This window comes from Tursiops truncatus, chromosome 4 (assembly GCF_011762595.2).
Source record: "Tursiops truncatus isolate mTurTru1 chromosome 4, mTurTru1.mat.Y, whole genome shotgun sequence".
Taxonomy (NCBI): domain Eukaryota; kingdom Metazoa; phylum Chordata; class Mammalia; order Artiodactyla; family Delphinidae; genus Tursiops; species Tursiops truncatus.
The window spans coordinates 76284027-76310572 of record NC_047037.1 but is presented as its reverse complement, the minus strand read 5'-3'; the positions used below and the strand labels follow the sequence as shown (position 1 = coordinate 76310572).

Below are 26546 nucleotides of genomic sequence, written 5' to 3'. Positions count from 1 at the left end.
AGCTTTCTGCATAGTAATTTTGTATCCTGCAACTTTACTGAGTTCACTGATGAGCTCTAGTAGTTTTCTGGTGGCATCTTTAGGATTTTCTATGTATAGTTATCATGTCATCTGCAAACAGTGACAGTTTTACTTCTTCCTTTCCAATTTGGATTCCTCTTATTTCTTTTTCTTCTCTCATTGCTTTGGCTAGGACTTCTAAAAATATGTTGAATAAAAGTGGCAAGAGTAGGCATTCTTATCTTGTTCCTGATCTTAGATCTTTTCAGCTTTTCACTGTTGAGTATGATGTTAGCTGTGGGTTTTTCATATATTGCCTTTATTATTTTAAGGTATGTTCCCTTTATGCCCAGTTTCTGGAGAGTTTTTATCATAAACTGATATTAAATTTTTTTAATTAATTAATTAATTTATTTTTGGCTGCGTTGGGTCTTCGTTGCTGTGTGCGGGCTTTCTCTAGTTGTGGTGAGCAGGGGCTACTCTTCATTGCGGTGCACGGGTTTCTCATTGCAGTGGCTTCTCTTGTTGCAGAGCACAGGCTCTAGGCACATGGGCTTCAGTAGTTGTGGTATGCGGGCTCAGTAGTTGTGGCTCGTGGGCTCTAGAGTGCAGGCTCAGTAGTTGTGGCACATAGGCTTAGTTGCTCCGTGGCATGTGGGATCTTCCTGGACCAGGGCTCGAACCCATGTCCCCTGCATTGGCAGGTGGATTCTTAACCACTGTGCCACCAGGGAAGTCCCGCTACTTTCATTTGTCTTTCTGTCTGCTGTTCTGTTTGGGTGATCTCCATTATTCTATCTTCCAGATCACTTATTCGTTCTTCTGCATTATTTAGTTTGCTCTTTATTGACTTTAGCCTGGTTTCACCTCAGCAGTTGAGTTGTCTAATTTTGATTGGCTCCTCTTTATAGTTTCTAAGTCCTTGTTACAGTGATCTGCATTTCTAGTGACTGCCTTTCTTAATTCCTCCAGCATTTTTATTACCTCACTTTTGAACTCGGGTTGTTAGACTGGAGAGGTCTGTTTCTTCAGTCTAGAGAAACAAACCAACTTGTTTGTTCTTTCAGGAGATTTCTCTTAATCTTTTAATTGGGAGTGGTTCCTATGTTTTTTCATTTTACTTATATTTCTCTGACTCTATGAATTTAAGGGAAACAGTTATCTACTGTGGTCTTGAAGGGCTATTTTTATGTGGGAATGACCCTGTGTAGCCTGTGTGAGTCCAGTATTTTTGGTGTGAGGGCTGTTTTTGGTATGGATGTCTGCCACATCTTTCCTCGATGTGTGTTGGCTGTTATCTCCTTCATAGTGGTGTGATTTGTGTTGTGGTAAGCAGAGTCTGCACTGGATCTTGTGTTGAGTGGGGCCTTCTCTTTGCTCTGTTGTTGTCACAGCCCTGTCATGGGCAGGTCTGTTCCCCAGTTGTTGGAAGAGAAGCCCTCAGGTCCGGTTCTAAGCTATGATGTGAGGTAGGCAGGAGTGGAGTGCTCCGGCTGGGAAAGGAGCTGCTGTGTATTCCCCCCCAGGAGCTGACTACCCAGACATGTGCTCTGTGACGTCGCCTGCCACCCACCGTGCAGGCTCACAAGTACACTGTTGTTGGCGTGGCCCTCAGCCCTGCCTCTGCAGTGGAGACACTGGTATTGGCTCTGATTTCAGCCCCACTTCTGTGTGTGTGCACCCACGAAGCCTGTTGCTCCTGGCACAGGACCCGTCTCAGCTACAGGAGAGCCAGTAATCAGCTCAGATTATCCCCAGGCGCTGCCACAGGCATAAATTCGCCGAAGTTGCACACCCGCAGGGAATCGCCTCAGATTTCAGCCCTACCTCTGTATGCGGGCAACCACCCAGCACTTGCACACTCCCAGAACTCATAGCGGCTAAGCCACACCCACTGTGAGCTCACCAAGAATGAGGCTGCTGTGGCAAGTCCCTGCCCCTACCTTAGCGTGCTGACAGTGGGGCTCCGGTGATGGGCATGGGCTGTGTCCTCCACACACTTCCGGTTGCAGCCTGGACTACACCTGAGGCCCTTCGGGCTGCCTCCGCACAGTCAAACTGAGTCTTCTCCTCGGGTTTGTCTGCTGAAGCCCAAGTTTCAGCCCTGAGCTGCTGCACACACACCAAAAGGCGCACGTCTTGGGCTGGGAAGTGCAGCAAGATGGCCAGGGCCACCTGTGCTGGTCTTTCTCTGTCCTGCCGACTGTATGCCGGCTGCTTCACTCTCCTCTGAGGCTTACTGTCTGTCCCCAGTGGACCTACCAGTCAGCTAAGGGGCCTCCCAGTGTGAGGGACCTTTTCCGCTTTCACGGCTCCCTCCCAAGGGTGCAGGTCCTGTCCCAATTCCCTTTTTTTTTCTTTTCTTTTGTCCTACCCAGTTATTTGGTGATCTTTCTTGCAGCTTTAGTTGTATGAGATCTTCTGCAAGTGTTCGGTGGGTATTCTGTGAGAATTATTCCAAATGTAGATGTATTTTTGATGTCTTTATGGGAGGATGTGAGTTCTATAATACCTCCTTCTATCTTCATCTACACCCCGTTATTGTGTTTCATATACAAAGTGAATTGTGAAAATGCTCCATCCTCCCCAAAGTCCTGTATGATCTCTAGGCCCCATCTCCTTTTTTATATGTACAGGCACTACTCTACTCCTGATTTGTGAGACACAGATTTATATCCTTCTGACAACTTCAGAAAGGGAAATTTTAACTTTCTCTCACGATCCCATTGTATTACTAGGTTTGAGATGCTCGATGCTGCAAAGAACAAGGTCCGGGTGAAGATCAGCTATGTAATGATTGCCTTGACAGTGGCAGGATGCATCTGGATGGTTATTGAGGGCAAGAAGGTGAGAGTGGACTTGCCGTCTATCTTTGTGTATTTTCCACAAAAAAACCTAGAGGAAGTCAGGGGTTGACCCTTGTATTTATTCTCTGTGATGAGGAGGCTACTTCCTACATGAGAAATGATAAGAAACAAAATAAAACACAGTAGGAACAAACCTGAGATATGATGCCTGGAGATAAATAGCAAATCCTAACTTTGGCAAGTTGAAGGACTAAATTAGTTTTGGTTAAGTAAAAAAAAGTGTTTAGTTATCACAGATGTCATAAGTAATGTAAAACAAGTAATATGACACTGGCATACTTACTAATAACTCCTTGCATGTCTGTAAAGCACTCTCATTTTTTTATTGATCCTCACTCTGCTCTTGGTGAGTGTTCTTATCACTGTTCTTTACCTGATGTTCAAACTGGGCCATATATCTAAGTTCCTAAGTGGTACATAGGAATTCAGGTCCAGAAATCCAGTCATTATTAACATCTATGTTACTGTCTTCCAAGTACCTTGCGGTTATCTTATTTAAACCTCACAACAACACTGCAAGATAGATAATTTGATTAGGACCTCATTTATAGATGAGGAAACATAGCTTAGAAACCTTTAGTAACTTACCCAAGTTCACACACATCTCCCTAATGGCAGAGCCACAGTTTGAACCTAGACCTGTCTAATTGAGGTGATGGTAAAAGTGCTCCCAGTTATTGATTGCTCATTATGTAACAGGTATTGTTAAACTTATTTAATGACCACAATAATTCTAAGAACCTAAGAGGTAGGTTCTCTTATTATCCATGTTTTGTAAAAGAGGAACCTGAAACTTAAAGATGTTAAATAATTTTCCCAATGTCACATAGCTAATAAGTGGCAAGACAAAAAAGTGGAGCCAAGTTTGCCAGTTACCAAACTGCATATATACTGTCTCGTGATTAAAATAGTTCTTTTTATATGCAGCAGTACTGGCCAAGGCGTTACTTTAACACCATGTCTAATTCTATATATCACAGCTTCCATGTGGAAAGAGATGTCTCATATCTGTTGTCAGATATTTAAAGGGTTCTTCTGCAAACCCAGTGGTAACTGACATCCTTATCCCCAGTGAGTCCAGAGTAAAAGAAATGAACTTCTGGCTCTCTTTAGAGTCTTGGAATAGAAGATACTGACCATTTAGGCTGATGTTATGGGAGCACGAAGGGCAAGTGTGGAGGCCTGGGTGAATTTCTCTTGACTACTCTGTTCCTGCCCCACTTCAGTATTTTTTCTGTCTCCCTCTTTGACTTTTCATGCTTAGCTCTCAGACTGAACCTGCAGAAGCATGTAGACAGGACATAGGGCTTTCTAGAATCCTGAGAAATCTGCATTGCTTTTGTCTACTTGATTATACTAGCTGAGTTTATTTATTTTTTAATAAATTTATTTGTTTTTGGCTGCATTGGGTCTTCGTTGCTGTGCACGGGCTTTCTCTAGTTGTGGCGAGTGGGGCCTACTCTTCATGTGGTGTGTGGGCTTCTCATTGCGGTGGCTTCTCTTGTTGCGGAGCATGGGCTCTAGGTGTACGGGCTTCAGTAGTTGTGGCTCGTGGGCTCTAGAGCACAGACTCAGTAGTTGTGGCACATGGGCTTAGTTGCTCCATGGCATGTGGGATCTTCCCGGACCAGGGCTCGAACCCATATCCCCTGCATTGGCAGGCGGATTCTTAACCACTGTGCCACCAGGGAAGTCCTACTAGCTGAGTTTAAATACTCCATAAACAAATTATTTCTGAGGTCTTCCCTAGCCTCATCCAAGGGTATACGCTGTATAGCTTAAAGAGTTCCTCTCCTGTTCTATACTATAAAATTTTATTATTTCTCTTTTATGGAACTATCCGTTTCTAAAAAGTTGGTAAATGCTACTGGAATGAAGAACTTTTGAACTTAATGTGATTTAGAAGACAGAAATTAGCCATTGTGTTTTGTCCTCTCCATCAACTTACCAGTCCGATTCTCCTCCCCTCCCCATACTTAATTCTTTACATGTGAAATCACACAGACAGAAGAAAATACCACCTTATAGGGTGCTGTCTTCACTCATTTGGTATAAAAAATTTGAGACTGGTCTGTTTATGTAAGCTTCAAAGAGATGTAACAAGTCACAGGGAGGGAAATAAGGGAAGAGGATGGTTGTTTCTTCTCCACTCCTGTTTGCTCTCAAAGGATGGAAAAGCAGGGTAGACACTGCTGGGAGTCATCAGTGGTAGTATTTGGTGAAGTCTGGGATTCCCAAAGCTGAATGTTTTTGGTACAAGAGGAGTAAGGAACTAGAAGGGTGTGAAAATATACAAATGAGTTGGGGAAAGAGAAATGGTGGCAACAAAGAAAAGTGAGAGGAGGGAAAAAAGGGATAGAAATGGAAACAAGAAGGTATTTAATACTAAAAAGAGGAAAAGAGAAAGACAAGGGAATACATTATAAAGGGAGAAGAGAGGCTGGAAGATTTGAAGAAAGGAGGCCAGAAAGGAGGAGAAGGTAGAGGTGTGGCATTTCTCTCTGGTGCTTGAATGGGTGAGCTGCTGTTCTAGGAAGGCTCAGAGGAGGCAGAAGGCGCGTGGAGGGGCTGCTGTGCCCGGAGCACAAGCAGCCAACCCTTCCATGCCTGTACTTCCCGTGTCAGCCTGCTGGCGTCAGTGCAGTGACATCCTCCCCAGACCAGCATAAATAATCACTTGTTCAAATTGGTTTCACTTTAGGGTGCCAAAAGACACGAGTCTTTAACAAGCCTGAACCTAGAAAAGAAAGCTCGTCTGAGAGAAGAAGCTGCTGTGAAGGCCAAAACAGAGTAGCAGAGATATCCATGTTGGCTGGATTTTGAAAATCTAGAAACAATGTTGCAGTAACAGGCTTTATTAAAATGAATGTGGTATGAGTTCCCTAATTCTGCTCTAGAGCTACAAATAAATTTTCTTAAAGAAATGACTTGTCTATATTTTACGGCTTTGATCCAGGTTAAATGCAGCCTCAGCTTTTTTGAGAAAATGAAAGAATGAAAAGTGAGACAACTTACTTGAACTTTAATATTAACTCTTCTTTAGAGAGTCAGGTCCCGTACCTTACTTTAATTCCCATTACCAAAGTGACATCTCCCCAGAAGCCAAATGGTTTCTAGTTCTGCATTTCTCTCTCTTCAGTGTCCTCATTTCTGAAGAGATAAGGAGGGCCAGCTGAGTACACTGCCCAGGTGCACGTTGGAGAGCTAACCTCCCCAAATACCCTGGTGTTTCTCGAGAGCCCTGGGAAGCAGCCAGACCACACTATGCCTTTGTCAGGTGTGCTGGAAGACAGAGGCTTTTAGGAGAACAGTCTTTGAAAAAGTCCCGGCAAGGTGATGATGGAGGTCTGGCCACAAGTTTCTGAGGATTTTGAAATCCCAGCACTGTGGAGTCGCTTGGGGCCAGCACAGTCACCTCTTTTGCTCCATGGCTTACAATTCCCAACCGGTCCTTTTTCTTCTGCCTTTACACTAAATTTCTCAGTTATGAATATCTATCAAATGCATTTTCTTATTAGTGCTGAAAAATAAGCATTTGCACCTGGTATGTATCTTACTTACAGTTCGACGAGGGTGCCAGGTTGTCTCACATTTAGGTATGGATGCTGGTTTCTATTTAAGTATTTCATTTATTCTCATGTGCTTCAATAGTATTAACGGATGGCAGGTCCGCATAAACATCCCAACCTGCTGGTTCTCTTCAGAGGGTTATAGCAGATTAACAAGTAATATATGCAGCTGTTTGGGAATTTGGTTTAATAAAATACTCAGTAAAATGTAATGCACCACTCTACCTACAGCTTCATAATCTATCTGATGATGTTAATTGTGTCTGTCTATATACTTTACAGTACTTCAACCTTAGCTTCATTTTAGATATCAAGCTCTTTGATTTTTATCACTTGCAAATTTATCATCAAAAAGCATTGCTTTGTATACATTTTAGCAGATTAGTTTTTCTTGATTATTTTGGAACACTTATGTTACGTCTTATCTAAATACGGGTTTTAAATATGGGTAAAATCTAATGTACTTCTTTTTAAAAGTGTATCATCTTTCTTCATAGAACAATACCATTTTTAACTTCTAAAGAAGCATTTTAAAGTGTTGTATCTTGGAGATATATTGTAATAAAATGTATGATTAAGTCAAAGCTCAAAAATGCTACCATACAGCAAGAATTTATATAATCATTTCTCATTTTGTGTCAACTCTCCTATTCAATAACTTATAGTGACTACCTCTTTTTGGGTTAAATATAAATTTCATGACCAGTATTTAGGGCCTGCCCCTATCTAATCCCACTTCTCCCAGTACCCTCACTTATTAACTTCTTAGCAGTCACTCACCACTAGTAATTCTAGTATCTTATATTGCTTACAACTTGTCAAGCAGATATTTTATGAGCACTATTAAAAGCAACAAGGGCAAAACTGTCTTCTTTTGTATTCTATAATACATGCTTTCAATTAAGTGATCATTGTACTATGTTTTGCTTAATTCCTAGATTATTTTTTCATGTTTATCATGTCTCTATAGGTAAAATGGGCAGAAAACATTTTCCACTTCATATTTCCTGTAAGCCCTATTTGAATAAAGTTAACATGTGAGGCTATGGTTAGATACTTTTAATCAACAAAAATAATAGTATAGGGAATTGACTCCAAAAACTTATTGAAAGCAGGCAAGGAATGAAGTTGTGATGGTGGTATAATTCATTGTCATTCATCAAACATTTCTTGAGTCTCTCCTATATACAAAAAGTGAGAATACAAAGATAAATAAAACATACTTGACTCTGCAGAGCTCATAGTTTACCAGACACATGGCCCATGAAACCATTACAACACAAATTGGTAAATGATATATTTTGAATTTTATAACAGAAGCTATAGCAAGAAGCAAGAAAACCGAATTCAGCTGTCAGCTGTGGCTGGAGGCAGGCAGCCAGTGATGGTTACACAAAGTGGTGATTTTCTGAACTGAGTCTGTAGCATGGGTAGGGTTAGGTCAGACCTAATGAAACAGAGCAGCCTCATTCAGACATTGAGCTTGCCCTGAGAATCAGGAGAGGGCAGTCTGACGAGGTAGTGAGAGGTCCTTCAGTAAAATGCCTTTATAATTTTGTTTATTTGGTTTATTTTTAATTTGGTTTATTTTTAATTTAAAATTTAAATTTTTTAATTTGGTTTTATTTTTAATTTGGTTTATTTTTAATTTTTATTTTGATAAAAACTTAAAACTTTTAGATCCTCAGAACAAACACAACCATTGCTTATTTTTCCCAATTTACAAACTTGATTCCATGGACCATTTCACGTCCCATCATGGAGGCTATCACTTAAAGTGTATGAGTGGCATCTGACATAAATCTCCAATCCACCACCATCCTAGGCTTATTCTCTTAATTCACCTGATCGCCCAAACCAAATACCTTGGAGTTATTGCAGACTCCCTTGCTCCCCTCATTTAATCAGTCATCCTGTCTTGTGAGCCTTACTTCTAAATTTTTGTCAAATACAGTGATCCTCTAGAATAGTCACTGAGAGGAACAGAATGAGAATCTGCTCAAGGACAGACACGAGAGATTAATAACAGACCTTAAGATTAAAGTCAGAAGCCCTGGGATCTAGACTTGCTTTTCCAACTGTGTTGCTTTGCAAATTGAGGTTATAGGTCTTAAAATCTTGTAATTCAAGGCAATGTTTTTTAAAAAATACAAAACCATGCCAAAATTGAGAGGAAACCATCTTTTAAAATACCTAACCTTTTTTTTTTTTTTTGGCCAATCTGACTCTACTACTTGATTTCTAAAAGGTTTAGTAATTACTCATCCACAATTTAACTGTTTTGTCATTTCCTAATGCTGCTGATGCAATGATGTTTTCTGTAGGATGACAAGCTGCTGAGATTACGACATCTGTATGGCCTTGTAATTTCTGTACAATCTCTTTAGTCTGAAGGTTCCAAATATAAACCAGGTTATCCTCTGAACCAGACACAATCCACTTTCCACCAGTAACTGAAAAACTGGCAAATATGCAGTATTTCTCGTTCTTGTGACCAGTATATGTCTTCAGGCATCTGCCTCTGCTATAATCCCATAGTTTAAGAGTATTGTCCAAAGTTGCAATGAGAATATATTTACCATTTGGAGAAAATTTTACAAAAGAGACAGGAGGGTTATCATCATCAACAAGTGTTTTTAAACACTGACCTGATGCAGCATCCCAGATTCGACAGACACCATCATAGCTACCTGACACTATCAAGGACCCGCTACAATTAAAGTGAACAGCAGAAACTGGGTCAGAATGAGCAGACAAAGTCTTAAGGCACTTTCCTGTTTTCTCCTCCCATATTTTCATGCTCTCATCAAAAGATCCTGAAATGATGAGGTTAGATGGTGGATTGAAATTACAGCAAAAAACATAATCACTGTGCCCCGTAAGCGTTTTCAAACATTTTCCAGATCTCACATCCCAAATCTTTAGAGTTTTATCATCTGAGGCAGAAACAAGACGACCGGAATCTGATGACCAGGCAACATCTGATATTTCCAGATTGTGTCCTTTAAGTGTTTTCTCATTTTTTCCATCATAGGCTCCCCAAATTATAATTACTTTATCAGCAGACGAACTTGCCAGCCATTCTCCATTAGGACTAAACTTAACTGATGATACTGCTTCCGTATGTCCCACCAGAGTAAATTTCAGAGCATAGTTTGGTTTTTCAGACACACGCTTGCTCAGATTGGCTGATGAGAGAGCCGACTCTGCTTTGGCACCTCCTGACTCCTTTGTAGTCATGACTCTGAAGCTCCAAGTCTGTAGGCTGGCTAGATGTCCGGTCCTGAACCAGGCAGCCAGTATTTTGGCCCTTCTGTCCAGTAAAATGAAGATAAAAAACATCGGACTCAAATAACAAAAAATCAACAAACTAAAAAACGGTCTTTTAGTGACAATAATTTCTGGATCGTTTTTAAACTGCCATATACACTGATACAGCAGCACGGCTTGGACCGCTTCAGTTTTTCCTCGCTTCTTCCTCTGTAAACAAATACTTGAGAAATACTATTAAAAGGGTCCTGTGCGCTGTCGGCAAGTAAGGTATTACTGCTGGGTATTCTGCGAATGTATAAAGCGGTCCAAAGCTGCACGCGGAGGGGTGGGGCGAGGGGGGTGGGAATCTACAGAAAGTATTTCTCACCGCTCCTCCCCCCACCTCTGAAATGTTTGCGACTACTGAGCACCCCTACCCGCCAGTACCTAACTCTACTTGAGCATGAATGAATCACCGCTTTAAACAGATTTCAGAAGCTAAGCGAAAACCTGCGTGGGCTCGGTTCCCTGAGGTCCAGGCCTGTGGCTCACTCTCCACACCGCTCCGTAGAGAACTAACGCGAGGGCAGCACAGCCGGGCGCATGCGCAGAGGGTGCCCTTCCACGACCACTTCCGAACCGAGGTGACTTGTGGGGGAAGCCCGCTTGCGCTTGCGCAAAAGAAAGCCCTGAGGTTTTCTTCCGGCATTCTGCACCCTCGACCTCCACGCGCGGCCAGTGAGCTGCGTTCTTGGGCGAGAGGGAAAGTGAACAGGCTTCTTCCAGATCTCACTGGCTAGCGTAGGAAGCAGTGAGTATTTCGAAGAACATTCATTACTTTTTGGAAACCGTGTGACGAGAACGGACTGAATTTTGCGATGCCGGTAGCTGCAGGGTTAAGCCCGCATTTGGATGTAAGGCGCTCAGACCGCGCGTTTCTTAGCAGACCGGTGCCCACCCAGCGCCGATGACTCTGCGTAAGCTCCGGCTGCACAGGTGGCTTTCATTCTGTTCTCCACCTGCTGTGGTGTAGAGCCTGGTGGGGGGTACGAAAGGCTGCAAGTAGGCGAGGGGGACGTAGCTAAATTTACGCCCAGATTGTAAGACTTCTGATTTAAAAAGTGTTGCCTAAACGTTTCGGGAAGGATAAAGAATATGTGTTAGGGGCCTTTAAAGGCCAGTGCCCACCAGGTAGCCCGACATGGTAGTGCCGGGGGAAAGGAGAAAACGTTTGTCTTAGCACTTCCTTATGGTTTAAATTTTCCAAAGAAAGTTCAGATCTGCATAGGTGTTTGGAACGGAAAAGGTGGAATGGGTTAAGAAATGTGTAAGGTTACTCGTAACTAGGCTTTAGCCAGCCCTCCCTACTTTTAAGAAATGATTAGTGGCTGTGAAGTACGTGAAGGATAGATGCTTTTCAGGTGTAAATTACTCTTTAAACAAGAATAAGTTTACCAAAAATGGAAGCCTGACTATTTTCTCCAATCCTGTATAGTCTGTCCCTTGGTATCTACAGGGAATTGGTTCCACGACACCCTCCCCCCCGCCCCGCCACACATCATACCAAAATCCACTGGACGCTCAAGTCTTTTGTATAAAATGCTGGAGTATTTTCATATAACCTACTCACATCCTTCCCTATACTTTAAATCGTCTCTAGATTACTTACAATACTTAATACAAATGCTATGTACATAGTTGTCGGGATGAAGCAAATTCAAGTTTTGCGTTTTGGAACTTTCAGGATTTGGGGGGGAAGATTTTTGATCTGTGGTTGGTTGAATGTGAGGATGTGTAACCCACATATAGGGAGAGTCGATCGTAATTGCTCAATAAAGAGTGCCCAAGAGAGGCTGTTAGTGTTGTTTGAAAGGTTTTCCTGGTAGCCAGTTGAAGTGAAGAGGCAAATGTGTCTCATGATGTTTTCTGTCAGTCACCAATTAAAGCATTTGGAAATAAAGGGTCTCCTGTCCTATACATACTGGGGATAATTTAAAGTCTTGCTTTCATAAGGCACAACAGCATAATTAGATCACCTAGAATAAACTAGTAAAAACCTCATTACTTAAAGACTGTACTACTCTAGTTTGAAATGTAGACAGGAATTGACTTAGCTAGTGCAAATTAACAGTGTAAACACAATGTGGTGCTGAGAATGGGAAGAGCATCTTTAAAATGGTTTGAAGCATCCATTTTTATACATTATCTTAATCTGATTAAACTCCACCTCCTCCCTCTCCTGTCCTCCTCCCATTTGCCAGGGTTAGAGTGATTTTTACTGGGAAGCTTAGAAACACTCTAAATAACTCATTAAAAAATAAATTTAAAAGCACTTCACAGAACATAGGCTTTGTTTCAAAGAATATAAGTAAATCTGTATTTTTGCAACAGAGTAAAGAAAGGCAATTAGACAAGGTAAACACATGGTCTGAGGGCTAAGATGGGTGTTGGTACTGGAGTATATTTAGCCCACTAGAAATACCACAAGCATGAGGGAGAGAGGGGGCACACAATTAAGAATGTGTTGACAGGAATATCCAGAAATGATTTTGTGTCAGATTTTCCCAAAATTTGAGTGAGAGATTTCAGTATTAAAATTCATTTCTTGGTGTCTGCAGTGTTTTTATGAATAGCATCAGGAAGTCGTGTAAAGAAAAAGCTATGAACATAACTAGTTAAGTCTTTATTCATTAGTCATGTTCTAATACTAACATGTAGTCCTAATATTGTAGTCCGTATGGATTAGGACAAAGAATTAGTTTACTTCCTTGGGAGGAGGGGAGCATCAGCAACTGTGGAGGGTGTAGGAATAGGGAATACTGATACAAATAAATCCAAAGTGGCTGAGACCATAACTAGAGATTTGCATTTGGGGCTCTCAAGCAAAATTCCTTACTCGGTCCCGTTTTTAATCATTTCTATTTTTGCTACTTTTAATCTTCACCAGATAGGGGATTTGGAAGTTTCTCTCCCATTAAAGTTTCTTTAAATTTCCCATAGAAGTTTTAGAACTGAAAGTCTCATCTGTGGTTGAAAGGTTTATTCTCCTTGCCACCCAGTAAAGTTGCAATTCTAAGTAGAAATATTGCCACAAATGGGTCATTTTTTTTTAATTCTAAAAAAATTGGGGGTGGGGGGGTGGGTATGTGTGTCAGACCTTAAAACACGGCCTGGGAGTGATTCCTATACTAAGGAACAACTTGACTGACGTCCTTCGTAGCAACTGATTACCAAATCCAGACCTCAAAAATCAAGCATAATAGAACTCTATACATACCCAGTTGCCTAAGACCACTAGCAATTTAAATATACAAGCATCTCTTTGGGCTAAATATGGGGTGGCCATGCAACTTATCTAAACTGAGACTTCTTTAAAGTGAAACGGGGCACTAAAATAATTAACAGGTGTTGATTTAAAAACTGGGACTGCCCCCAGCAAATCAGAACAGTAAGTGTGGACTTCCCAAGAGGGCTCTCCTCATTATCAGAAGTTAATCTTGGAAGATTCTACACTCTTTGTATGCTAATTTGCACTCCAGCCTTCGCAGATCTCTCCCCACCACTGTGGTCTTCTGCGTTTCTATTTTCTCCTTACCCATAAATAATGCTGGGGCCAAGTGTTTTAGATAGGGCAGTGATCCATATTGTGGGCACCCGCTGGGCTCCTTTGGCTTCCTCAGGTTAAGTGGGTATAGATAAAGGAATTTAGAGAGTAATTTCATTCTTTGGAAAAACATTCAAGATCACAGAAATGACCATTATTGATTTTTAATTAGAAAAATACTTTTTTTAAAAAAAAAAGGTCATGAAGAACCTAGGGGTTAAGATGGGAATAAAGACAGACCTACTATAGAATGGACTTGAGGATATGGGGAGGGGGAAGGGTAAGCTGAGACGAAGTGAGAGAGTGGCATGGACATATACACTACCAAACATAAAATAGACAGCTAGTGGGAAGCAGCCGCATAGCACAGGGAGATCAGCTCCGTGTTTTGTGACCACCTAGAGCGGTGGGATAGGGAGGGTGGGAGGGAGGGAGATGCAAGAGGGAAGAGATACGGGAACATATGTATATGTATAACTGATTCACTTTGTTATAAAGCAGAAACTAACACACCATTGCAAGGCAATTATACTCCAATAAAGATGTTTTAAAAAAATACTTTTTTTCAAAATGGCAAATGAAATTGGGGCAACAGTCATCTAAGCTAGCTTTAATAAACTTGTAAACCCTACAATTGTGTACTATGGATGATAGTGTAGTCTGCAGGAACTAAGACTGTTTTAAGATTTTTTGTTTTCAGAAAAAATACCTGGTCAGTGGAATGTCAAAAATGGTAGAGAAGCAATCACAGAATGAATAAATACATCTTTCTGTTTCTACTGATTTGTCACTTAAATTGGAAGAATGTATAAAGAAAGTATTCTCATGCAGCAATACATATAATGTGTAAAAATGAAAAGCATTTAATAGCCTAATAAGGCAACCACCACTTCCACATTGGTTGGATATAATTGGCAAAAAAATGTTTTCTTCTTAGAGTATGCCAGAAGAGACTGATGAGCTATTTCTGGTGTATATATAAACATGGTATTGATTATATATTAGTTACCCTGTAAAATATACCCATTAACTTTTCTCAGAAGGCATAGGGTTTTTTGGGGGGGGTTTTTTGTTTGTTTTAATATAACAAACCTGTGTTATGACAGCGTTTGCTTTTGTAAACTTCAGGTCAAATTATGTCTCCTGAAAGGGAACTACATATAAAACACTTAAATTTTGAGACACTAAAGAGTTGCTAATCCTTGTTTCAAACAGCAGCATAAAGGAATTCCTTTGAGCTTTCTTTGGTACCCAAGTACCCTTTACTAATATCACATAGATGCACATTCCTTCAGTCATTTAATATTTATTGAATGTCTACTGTGTGCAAGGCACTCATCCATGGCCTGACCAACCACATTCAAGTACAAAGAATCATTAGAACCAATTCCGAATCAAAGTGTAGGAACACTTTGAGAAAGGACAGAGTGGTCAAAATGACGAGGTAAGCAGAACATACTCAACAACATACATTAAAAGGTCATTTTTTTAAACTTTGGACACTCCTGTGTTGACACTCCTTTAGGAAGCTGTGTTAAATTCACATCCATGGATGGCACTGCTTTCTATGGCAGCGTTCTTTGTTCCAAAGCCTTTCCCTCTCTGTCAGTACTTCCTACATTTGAGTTTGTTGAATGGAAACATGTTTCTGAGTTTAGCCATTATGCTTCTAAACTCAAAATCAATCATTTATATATTATTTTTAACTTGTCAGGTCATACAGAATTTTAGCACCACAGAAGGGGAAAGATGTTTGGACTGAGAGGGTCTACACTCCAGATTATGTAACCTAAAAGCAATTCATACCCGATTTAGTCATTTCAAGGGGACTGATAAGGAAGAACGAGAAAGAATGGCCCAACAAAACAAGAGTTGGCCCCGCTATGGTTGCTGTGTCTTGTTCTGGGAATTCTTGGCACAGAACACCTCACTGTGACTGCTGCTTTCTTCAAGACACACAACCTGCAGGGCTCTTCCCCACCTTTAGACAGTGTCCAAGGGCTGTGACCTTGAGGCAAAGTAAATTCTCCTAAGTGTTGATTTTGTCACTATAACATAATGACAATTATCCACCTCAAAGAGCAGTTGAAGGATTAAATGAGAAAAAGTGAAAGCCCTTACTTAGCCAGGCACCTGGAACACAACAATGGTTCAAATAACGACTAGTTGCCTTTATGTGACCTGTAGGAAAACAGACTGGGACTTCCTTGTCTACCCCTAGCTGAAAACAGAATGGAACTTCATCTACCCTTAATCCTTTCTTATTACCCCAAAACTTCCAGATGAATTTTATGTCCAGTAGCAATCTGATATTTTTAGAATCAGCATATAATTTATTTTACTTTATCACATTCTTCTGATGCTCTGGTACCCACTGTTGCTACCTATCCTTTTCTGACAATAAAGCATGTTACAGAATATTCTCCAAGTTAGAGCAGACTTACTGTACTAGTAGTACTACATCTGCCTTCAATTACTTCAGCTTCTTAAAGATATATACGTAACTTTAACTTTTGATGATAGGAAAAGATAGCCAAGAATATTTCCCAGCGGGGTAGATATATATTTACTCTGCTCACCTCACAACAGAAGAAAATGGTTCTGTTAACTTCAGATGGCAAAAAATTCAGATTTGAGACTTCCATATATATGTATACCTGTCTCTGCAAATGAGCAAATTTTGGAATGTAGGAGGTAGAACATAGTAAATAAATATGAAAAGCAAATAATACCTCTTTCTAAAAGTGGATCCCTTTTCTTTAGTGAAAATCACCCTTAGACATCACAATTTCTAATATATGTAAAAAGCCCCAAGCCCTTAAACAGCTATAATGACTTGCCTATTGATATAAAAATGTTCACAAAATTCATTAGCGAGAAAGAAAAATTCTTCAACCTGAGGAAAACTCTTTCATAATGCAACCCCAAATTGGGGTATTAAATAACTGAAATATTTATTTAGCACTAGAGAAGTAAATTCATAGTTGCCCGTGGGTGGCCATGTACAACAAAGGATAGTTGACAAAGTTTGATTAATAAAATATACTACATATTTTTCCTTATGCAAAGTCAGCAACAATCTGGAATAATTCAGATTTATTATGGGATAACTGTTAAAGTTTATATCTGTAACAATAACGATGAAAAATGACCCAGATCCCATTCAGCTTTATCTGGCAGATGGAAGGAACAATCCTAGGGCAATAGAATTTTCGAAAACAGTACAGCTGATATAAGTTAAGTTCAAAAGGGTTCTAATTACTTAGTGACAACATGAATTAAATGTTCCATGGAGAACTCTGTCTCCTAATTCTCACCATTCTTCGTATCTATCATCTTTACCTTTTTTGGTGTCTCTCAATCTGGCCGTTATCTACCTCCTGGTCCTTCAGATACAAAGTGCCTTTACATCCCAAATGTTATCAATGCTTTTTTTCCCACTAAAGTTCTCATTTCAAAGAATACACTTTGAAAGTTTGGAGAAGGAAGAAAAGGAAAGGAAAGTAAAATCAAGCCACTTCCCACCCCCACCCCATCAGTATATTAAACTACAGAAGAGTTTTCCTGTGTTGAAATTAGCATGCTTTTTTTGTAATAAGTAACATCTTAGTGATAAGATTATACAATAAAGTAAATTGATACAATCTGCCAGGTAGAGAACTAAAAATAGGACTTAACAGCTACCTCCTAAATGTCATCCTATTACCAAAAAGGCTGCTTTATCAGTTACAACAATTATGCTGGGATTTAACTTTTTATCAATTCCAACTTTTATATTAAAAAAAATTCATTGCAAAAAATTAGCTCGTTATCTCATGGCTCATGAACTTCTAGGACAGGAGCAAGATAAATTCCTCTTGTTTTAGACAGAAAATAGACCACATTAGTTAAATGGACTTTCTTTGTTTTAATTCATTCATTGAGACACCTGCAATTGCTAGCAAAAATTCCCAATGTATGCTCTTCTTGCTAACTTGGGGAAATAATTTTGTTTTATATTTTTTCCATTCAAATTGGTTTATCAAAATGAGCTGAAATTTTTAAAATTATCCAATAGAAGGTACATGATTTAAAACATCCTAGAGAAATGTGTTACCAGTAATTTACAATTTAAAAAAACTCAGCCACGAAAAAGTCAAAGCTAAAAACAAGATTTTTACTATGAATCAGTGTTTATATTACCCTTCTGAAAGAAGTTATATTTTAATGTGATGTAAAGGCAACATTGAAAGTTTTTCTTTAAATTAACCACCTAATTTGTCCCTAAAATTACAAAGAATCAAAGTCTTTTACAGGTCAAGTGCAGTAAACTAAAATGTTCTTTCAGCACAAAGCAGCACTAGAAAAAGTAACAGTTATAGATGGGAGTTGACTAGTTTTGCGTGGCTGCTCCATCAATAACAGACAGACATCAGACGGTATCCATCCAGAGCACAGACACAGTTACAGACTAGATGCAAAAAATGCATCACACGCTTGGCTGATAAATGTCCTCTGTTTTTGTATCTTTCTACTTTGAATGAAGTGGATTTTTTAAAGTTTAAATCAGATCACGTAAGTTGGCTGCTTAAATAACATGATGAGGTATGAAAGCTCTGAATGTCCCTAAAGTTCAGCAGGATTTACCAGAGACATAACAGCTTGCCAGGGGAACTTCCAAATAGTTATGCTTTGGGGTTATAATGAATTCTAGAAGAGGACAAAATTAAAGAGGTTTAATAAAAGGATATTCTCTGAAAAAGTGAGCAACTTTTCCTTCAGAATTCATTTTGAACAGCACATCAACAAAAAATCTTCTCTGATAATATATCCCAACATTGAGTCAAGATGGCCAACTAGCACCAAGAAGTCGTATTGAACTCAGTTGCAGTTCTCTTGGCAATTAAGCTTATTTTTTCATTCCAGTCTGAGCACAAATGTGGATCACTGAAGACAGTACTGGAAGCGCCATTTGCAGGTAGAGATTGCAGTCATCATTAAATGAGCCAGAACGTAGAACTGTTTTTATTTTATGGAGGGGACTTGACTGGGTAGTACTAGTAGGAGATGAAATGAAATGATTAGGGAACAATGAGGTTATAAGAAAAAGATCACTGCCCTTATTTGGGTTAAACAGGTCATGTCCAGAAGATGGTTATTTAAGATAAAGATGTTACTTATGTGCAGCATGAATACATTAGAATCCAGCTGCACCCAACTAAGGGAAAAAAAAAAAAGAATTCCCTAAGTAACCTTTAAAAGCATGTGTTACTTGCCAGTCACAGAGGGGAAAAGCACCTAGGGTGAACTCCAATTTAATGAGGACCTTGATCAGGACCACAAAGCCTGAAACATTTGTTTTAATGCAGAAACACAGCCTCTAGTCACACTGGTTAAGTTTGGGAAAATCAGAGGGCTTTTTTTTTTCTATTTGTTTTTAACTTGTTTATTGAATTACAGGATACGGTTTCGATCACTAAGGATTCTAAGTCTTCATACCAGCAATAGAATTGAACCACTTCCAAATCCTAAGACACATAAGACCAAAGAGAAGCAGTAGCCATACAAATTAATATGTGCCCCTCTCCTTTTTGCTCTAAGGGAATCTTCAAACCAGTATCACATTTAAGAGTCAAAGTGTTAATTCTTCAGCATTCCTGACAACTAGAAAGCACATTCACTGAAGGCTGAAGGTGAGGGAGCGGATGGTTGAATATCTGTGGAGAATGGCGCCAACAGAGGAAAGAAAACCATCCAATCTCAGTAAGGATTAATGCAAATTTGGCTAGAAAAAGCCACCAGGTAATCCAAGGGTTCACTGTGGAAGAACTCATGAAAAGTACTCTGAAGTACATAACAGGTCTAAACATCTCCCTTGTTGCAAGTAGTTGTGTGAAATTCAAGATAAAGGTTTAGTCTCATCTTTTAATGTATTTTTTCCCACATTAAAGGGAATGAGGAGTCCTCTTTTTTCCCCCAGAAAAAAAAAAAAAGGGAGCCACATTATTATGTGTATATTCCCATGACTCTAATATATAAGTGCGGATCTCCACAGCCTAGGGGTTTTCCATAAGAGAGCGGGCCGTTCTGGTTACCCTTTTATTAGAAGGGTATTCCACCACAGAGAGCCAGAGGTTTTCCAGATGTGTGTAAGAGAGCAGGTGCGCAAGGCAAGCAAATGAGCGCAAACAGTATTATGGAAAACATTTGAGAAGTTAGCTCCATGAGGACTGTGGGCTCCACAAGAGGACTCGACTGGGTAGCCTGGTCTGACACGGGGACATGAAAGCAGAGTATTGCTTCAAAGCTGGAAACCTTCCATAGGTGCCTCACACTGCTGGAAGATGTACTGCTGCTGGCTAAGGTCAACCTGGGGTGCAATGCTGCTGTCTTCATCCTCGGTCCCGAAGTAATGCTCAATGAGATCAAAGGCCTTCTGGTAGATCTCTTGGTTTTCATGACTCTGTAAGAATTCAATTTTATCCAGACCTAGAATGAAGAATTAAAAAAAAAAATCTGTTGTATATCTGTTGGAAATTCTAATAAAACTATATTTTGCCATGTCTCTTTCCTTGACATAAAAGGAAGATTCTCTGTATCTCATAAGCATCTTGCAGCAACATAGAAAACATTGCTGGGATTACATCTGAATAATACTATTGCAAACTGACATCTTAAACATGTGTGCAAGAAACAGCCAGTCCCCAGAAGCAGCAGTTTCCATAACAGTCACATCATCCTGTGCCCAAGGCCAGGAACAGAAGTTTTCCTATTGGACTGTGTCTGTGGCCTAATTTATTCTTTGCTCTGGTTCTATCTACCTAGGCCCTGAGCTATCCAATATCATTTCAACACATGTGTAATATCCTTAAATCAATCAGAATCAATTTCTATTGCTTAAACTAAGAAGTCTAACCAGAACAATTAGCCAACACATACTCCTCCCTTTATTAAGTTTAAGCACATCTGAGCTAGGCTTTCTTTTACCTATAGCCATAAGCAATCTAACTGCTACAGCGATACTGGAAATAAATGTTAACACTGCTCAGAAGAAAAAAATACATATTCATATATGTATCCATATTTTTATATATATATATATATATATATATATATACACACACACACATACACATCCAAAAATTAACAAAAGTTCTCTCCTATGGCAAAAGATCTGGGTAGAGGAACATTTGTCTTTTCATACATTTCAAAATTTCTTACACTAAGCAGGAATATAGTTTTTATAATCAGGCCTTTAAAAAATGGTAAACTGTTAAAGTCATTTTGGAAAACAATTCTGCATTATCTGATAAATTTGAAGATGAATGTGCCCTATGATCCCTAATTCCAATTTTAGGAATAAACAAACCCTAGAGCAGTGGTTTTCAATCCTGGCTATGCATTAAAATCACTTAGGGAACTTAGAAGTTTTAAAGTACAGTGGTAAACCAGTGATTAAGAGTACAGTTAGAACTGAGATTGGAAGAATGAGGAAACCAAACAGCAGATAGTGACTCTACTGTTTCTAATGAAACTCTTAGAGTTTACAGTCAAGAACACTTTAGGAACACAGGAATTGGGGGATGCAACTCAAAATCAGAACTCTAAAATCTTACAAGAGAAAAGGAGTGGAGTCGGGCATTGTCTACAGTAGATATGGATGCTCTTGAGGCTCAGATGGACTAGTAAGAATACAGAAGTACCCACAATGGCAAGCAGAGTCAGGGAATGGAAGATCCTAACAGCCCAGTGTAAAAAGGGCTCAACTTAAAAGGGTACTTGCTTCTCTTCACATCTACAATGCATCTTCTTTTCCAATTCTGCATACTAAATATTACTCATAAGAGAACAACTTTTTTGTATGAGTTTGCTAATGACAGATGTAGACGAGCCAGAAAAGCATGGAGAAAAAGGAAAAAAATAATTTCAGGACATCTATTAAACAATCTATCTTACCATAAGCTTCTTCAATCAAAGCACAGTAAGGATTAATGCCAGTGCCATTCCTTTTGGCTTCTTGTTCTCCAAGCCTCAGGATATTTTCCAAGCCATTTAGGGCAACCTGTACAATCTTAGAGTCCATGACTGTGAGGAGATCACAGAGTGGCTTGATACAGCCCAGTTCTACGAGGTACCTAAATTAATACAAAGAACAATTTAGTCAAACAAAGCTTTTCATTTCATAAAACTTCTATGAAACTGGTAGGAGGGAAATCCTCAAATTCACTGTAGAAATAAAAGTAGGCACCCATTCAACCATACAACCTACACCTTGTCAAAAAAACAAAAGCTACAAATAAATTTTAAAAAAAAACAGTTCTCTGGCACCATCACCATTTTTTTTCCCTCCACAATTATTAGACTCAAAGAAACTGGAATACTCTTACTTTGACTATGAGTGATTCTTCAAAATAGTATAGTTTTGATTAATTTCATTTTTGTTTCTATAGGTAACCACACCTCTGAAACAGGACACACTTGGTGCTAAAGCCAGCGCCGGCACAAGCCCAACAAGCCAATTCTACTGTGTACAAAGAACTCTTAAAACTCAAAGATAAGAAAACAGAATTTAAGAATGGGCGAAAGATCTCAACAAAGATATACTGATGGCAAAAAAGCATATGAAAAGACACAACATCATATGTCATTCAGGAACTGCAAATCAAAACAATGATGCCCCTACATATCTATTAAAATGGCTAAAATCCAAAACACTGACAATACCAAACACTGGTAAGGATGTGGAGAAACAACTCTCATTTTTTTTGCTGGTGGGAATGCAAAATATGATAACCACTTGGAAAAACAGCTTGGCAGGTTTTGGTTTTTGGTTTTTTTAACAAAGCTTTCCATATGATCCAGCAATCACACTCCTAGACGTTTACCCAATTGAGATGAAAATTTATGTCCACACAAAAACCTGTACAAGAATTATTTACAGGAGCTTTATTCCTAACTGCCAAAAACTAGAAGCAACCAAAATGTCCTTCAATAGGTGACTGAATAAACTGTAGTGCATTCAGACAATGGAATATTATTCAGTGATAAAAAGAAATAAAATGAGCTATCAAGCCATGAAAAGATGTGAAGGAACCTTAAATGCATATTGCTAAGTGAAAGAAGCTAGTCTGAAAAGACTCCATACTATATGACATTCTGGAAAACAGAAAACTTTTATAAAGGCAATAGAATAGTGGTTGCCAGGGATTTGAGGGATGGAAGTAAGGGAGTAGTGATGAATAGGTGAAGCAGAGGGGATTTTTAGAGCAGTAAATAATACTACAATGGTGGAAACATTCATCAAAACCTATAATTGTACAACACAAAGAATAATCCTTAATATAAAATATGAACTTAAGCTAATAATGTATCAGTACTGGTTCATTAACTATAACAAATGTAACCACACTAAAGCAAAAGATTTTACTAGAAGAAACTTAGAAGGGAGGGAAGTATACAGGAACTCTGTATTATCTAAATTTTTCTGTAAATCTAAAAATGTTCTTTAAAAAGGCTTAATTTTTTAAAAAGTTTTATGTAATATTTAGCTTTATTATTTACAAAGGAATGAATTTAACAGTATTGTGTGTAATTTTATTTAAATATTTACTGACAATTTAGATGATATGTCCTAGGAATAGACTAGGTCAGTCATAAAGAGACTAGGTAAGGCATGAAGCCATTTCTGACCATTTCCCCTTCCTTTACACCACAGTTTTTAGTCACTAAAAACTGTTAACCATTCCTTCAACGTATTTACATAATTCTCACTGTTTTTCTTAAAAAAAACAAAACCAAGCCTCTTTAGATTATAAATGTTAGTTGCTGCAAATTTGAAAAACATAGAAAAGCATAAAGAAAAATAAAAAGTACCCAGAGATAACCACCACTACAACATCCCAGCTGTGCTACATACAAGCTGGATGACTTTGGAGGAAAAAAAAAAAAAAAAGCTGGATGACTTTGGACAAGTTATCTGATCTCTCTGTGCCTCAGTTTCCTGAAATGGAAAAGTCTGGGAATCAAAGACTAAGTCTGTCACTAAACCCCAGCAAAATTTTAGAGTAGTTAATTAAACAGATGACTTACATGTCTACACTTAAACTTCACTGGCCTATATAGGCAAGTCTATAGAACACCAACTGGATTTCAGAGATTTGTTCAGAATCTCCAAATTGTCTGCAAACTTGATCATGGTCTATGCTTGATATGATTTTCTCTCCCATCTAGAAAGCTTGGCTCAGTAACCTCTAATCCTTACGTCGCCTTTAAAAACCTCATTTACTTTTGTAATACTGTCTGGTTGTGAAACCTTTTATTATGAAAACCAGTGTTCTGAAAATGATTCAGAATTAAAAACAAATTTTAAGTTCTAGAAAGCTTCTAGAACTTGTATATAATTAAATGAATAAATACTGACTAAAACTTTCTTATTGAAAAACTCTACCCAAAAATGTGCTAATAAGGGCTTCCCTGGTGGTGCAGTGGTTTAGAGTCCGCCTGCCGATGCAGGGTACACGGGTTCGTGCCCCGGTCCGGGAAGATCCCACGTGCCGCGGAGCGGCTGGGCCCGTGAGCCATGGCCACTGAGTCTGTGCGTCGGAGCCTGTACTCCGCAACGGGAGAGGCCACAACAGTGAGAGGCCCGCGTACCGCAAAAAAAAAAAAAAAAAAAGTGCTAATAAGTAAATCCAGAGTTTTGAAGATGTGAGGTTTTATATTTGCAAAAATATGGTATTATTATTATTATGGCACAGTTCATTAAATGAGTTTTGGGTTCCCAATTCTAGCCACTTAAATTATACCTCCTTACAAGATCAGAGGAATTCAAGGTGCTGTTTTCTGATGCAACCACTCATCTTTGGAGATTTAAGACCACCATAGTGGTATTTCACTACTGATGCAAGTTTCTCCAAAGATAGTAATTTGCACCAAAAAGCAAAACAGGTCATCAGAGGACCTGGGCTGTATAGGAGTTGGAAAGTCATGTTACTTTGAGAAAAGCACTGCAAGAAGTATGTCCTCAGGAAAGTCTGAAGACTTGAAAAGATGACTGGAAAACAGGCACAATTCTATGGTTAAAGTCTGGAACTGGCTCCAATGGGTGGTGTATTTCAAACACTTGGATAAAGCAATCACTGGTCACTGACGCTAGCTGGCTTTTGTGGCAGAAAAGGCTTCCATTAAGAAAATTTTCTGGGTAAGGAAATTTAGTCCGCTAGAATTTACTATCTGGAAAAGTGAATTATATTTCTCAAATATTTCTTCTGATGAAAAACAAACTCACTGTGTCTTAAACCATCTCTCTCGGAACTTCCCTGGTGGCGCAGTGGTTAAGAATCCGCCGGCCAATGCAGAGGACACAGGTTCAAGCCCTGGTCCGGGAAGATCCCACATGCCGTGGAGCAACTAAGCCCGTGCGCCACAACTGCTGAGCCTGCACTCTAGAGCCCGCAAGCCACAACTACTGAGCCCACATGCCACAACTACCGAAGCCCACACACCTAGAGCCCATGCTCCGCAACAAGAGAGGCCACCACAATGAGAAGCCCTCGCACCACAACAAAGAGTTAGCCCCGGCTCACCACGACTAGAGAAAGCCCACACGCAGCAACAAAGACCCAACGCAGCCAAAATTAAATAAATAAAGCCATCCCTCTCAAACAGGATTTTGCTTCTTCTGTGTCCTAATTTTATCAACAGCACCACCTTTTTCTCCGGTCATCTTTGGCTCTTTCCTTTCCTTTGCAATCTGTTAACCTGCCACCAAATCCTACAGATCGTTATTTCCCATATCTAGACCCATACCTCATGCTACAACACTTTTTTTTGGCCACACCTGGCAGCATGCGGGATCTTAGTTGCCCGACCAGGAATCAAACCCGTGCCCTCTGCAGTGGAAGCATGGAGTCTTAACCACTGGACCACCAGGGAAGTCCCTACAGCTATTACCTTAATTCTGGCCATCACAGTATACTAAACTACTGCAATGGCATCTTAATTGCTCTCTTTCCTCTCCTCAAAACACTATGTTCTTGGGACTTCCCTGCTTCCCAAGATTAAGGCCTTCATCCCAGTTTTCAGAGTCCATCAATTACTTAATTCCTCATCCCTGCACAGAATAACCTATAGCAAGATTGATTTGCCTCTTCCAATAACATTTACTGTGCATATTGCCTCATGCTATTCTCTCTCCTCCAAAACTGCCAAATCTCTACCCAAATGTCAAGTTTCATCTCTTTCATGAAACTTTAATTCCAGGCAACATTCTTTATCCTTCATTTTTAAGAACTGTAGTATGTATTAGCATTTGATTATATTTAACCTAAAATTATGAGTACTTCCTAAGTTATTCTAACTGGTTCTTGCATCTAAATCTTGTCTTCTCAACAATAAGCAGAAGCCACACAGATGTCTTTTATCAGTAATAAAGACAGCTTATTTTCTATAATTTGGACCATAATAGTTTTATAATAATCCTTCAAGATAACTCTTTACCCAGTTAATAAAAAACTGCTAGGAGACTGATAATTAACTCTATTATTATAAATAGCTATGCTGAATTGTAAAAAGGGATAGTAGGCATTCCATTCCTCTCTAACAGAGCAAAATACCCCTGAATACTTTCTGATGAAAGATACCATAGTATTTTAAAATGTCTTTAAAATATGTACCTGTACAGTTTCACTATTTCAATTAAGAAAACATATTTGGTATAAAATATAGTGACAATAATTATAAATCTGAATTTGAACATAAGACAACCATCAACTGTTCTAATAACTTCTATATTACTTCATATTACTGCCATCTGGTGGTGGCATACTTAAAAATCATAGTACCCCAGACCGAACTCTAGAGGTTAAAAAAGACCCAATCCCCTACAAATATGCTCTGAAGACCACTTGAAGTCCTCCTTGGCTAACCTATCCATGATGAACTTCACCGAAATAGCTACTGCATGTGTTAATCTATTTAAGTTGTATTATTTCAGGTACATACTTATTTTCTGTAATCTTATTTTCTGATCAGTTTCTGAAATCTTAGGACTACTTTACCTTCTCATGTTGAAATTCCCAACAGAGCACTAAAAAATCAGCACTGGTTGAGCACCTGCATTTAACCCACAAAGCAACAATATCAGAAGTAGCTATGTTTCCCCCATATTACTACATATATAGAAGGAGTTAAATGCTTTAACACTCATTGGTAACCATATTCTCATTTGAATTCCCCAAAGAATCTTAAGGCAGGCTAAGAGTCTAGGTTCCATTC

General features: G+C 39.2%; 3 protein-coding genes and 1 long non-coding RNA gene across 6 annotated transcripts in view; 2 read left to right on the top strand and 2 right to left on the bottom strand.

Annotated features, from left to right (window-relative positions):
- Window positions 1-5791, top strand: part of FAM162A (family with sequence similarity 162 member A) — a 36167-nt gene extending 30376 nt beyond the window's left edge. The window contains exons 4-5 of the mRNA XM_019922369.3: window positions 2739-2847; window positions 5569-5791. Coding sequence (XP_019777928.1) covers window positions 2739-2847; window positions 5569-5661 — 202 coding nt within the window. The 3' untranslated portion in view covers window positions 5662-5791. The remainder of the gene's footprint in view (window positions 1-2738; window positions 2848-5568) is intronic.
- A 1689-nt stretch (window positions 5792-7480) lies between these two features.
- Window positions 7481-10278, bottom strand: WDR5B (WD repeat domain 5B). Of its 3 annotated transcripts, none has more exons than XM_019922368.2 (2): window positions 10199-10278; window positions 7481-9749 (listed from the first exon to the last, which is right to left on the bottom strand). In XM_019922368.2, exon 2 carries the CDS (start codon window positions 9674-9676, stop codon window positions 8687-8689), a length of 990 nt encoding a protein of 329 aa, XP_019777927.1. In that variant the 5' UTR covers window positions 9677-9749; window positions 10199-10278; the 3' UTR covers window positions 7481-8686. The 3 variants fall into 3 exon arrangements, with proteins under 3 accessions (XP_019777927.1, XP_073660275.1, XP_033711658.1); XM_073804174.1 differs by having other exon boundaries at window positions 10165-10258; XM_033855767.2 differs by having other exon boundaries at window positions 10136-10255.
- A 91-nt stretch (window positions 10279-10369) lies between these two features.
- On the top strand, window positions 10370-24935 carry LOC141278586 (uncharacterized). The gene is made up of 3 exons (XR_012331505.1): window positions 10370-10499; window positions 18198-19034; window positions 21722-24935. It is a non-coding gene; the product is annotated as an uncharacterized lncRNA (long non-coding RNA).
- The window catches only part of KPNA1 (karyopherin subunit alpha 1), a 71650-nt gene continuing 63372 nt past the window's right edge, over window positions 18269-26546 (bottom strand). The window contains exons 13-14 of the mRNA XM_019922367.3: window positions 21228-21406; window positions 18269-19760 (exon numbers count right to left, since the gene is read on the bottom strand). Coding sequence (XP_019777926.1) covers window positions 19573-19760; window positions 21228-21406 — 367 coding nt within the window. The 3' untranslated portion in view covers window positions 18269-19572. The remainder of the gene's footprint in view (window positions 19761-21227; window positions 21407-26546) is intronic.

What these genes read in the sequence shown, in the direction of transcription:
- WDR5B (XM_019922368.2), bottom strand. Translation starts at nt 9,676, where the DNA reads ATGACTACAAAGGAGTCAGGAGGTGCCAAAGCAGAGTCGGCTCTCTCA.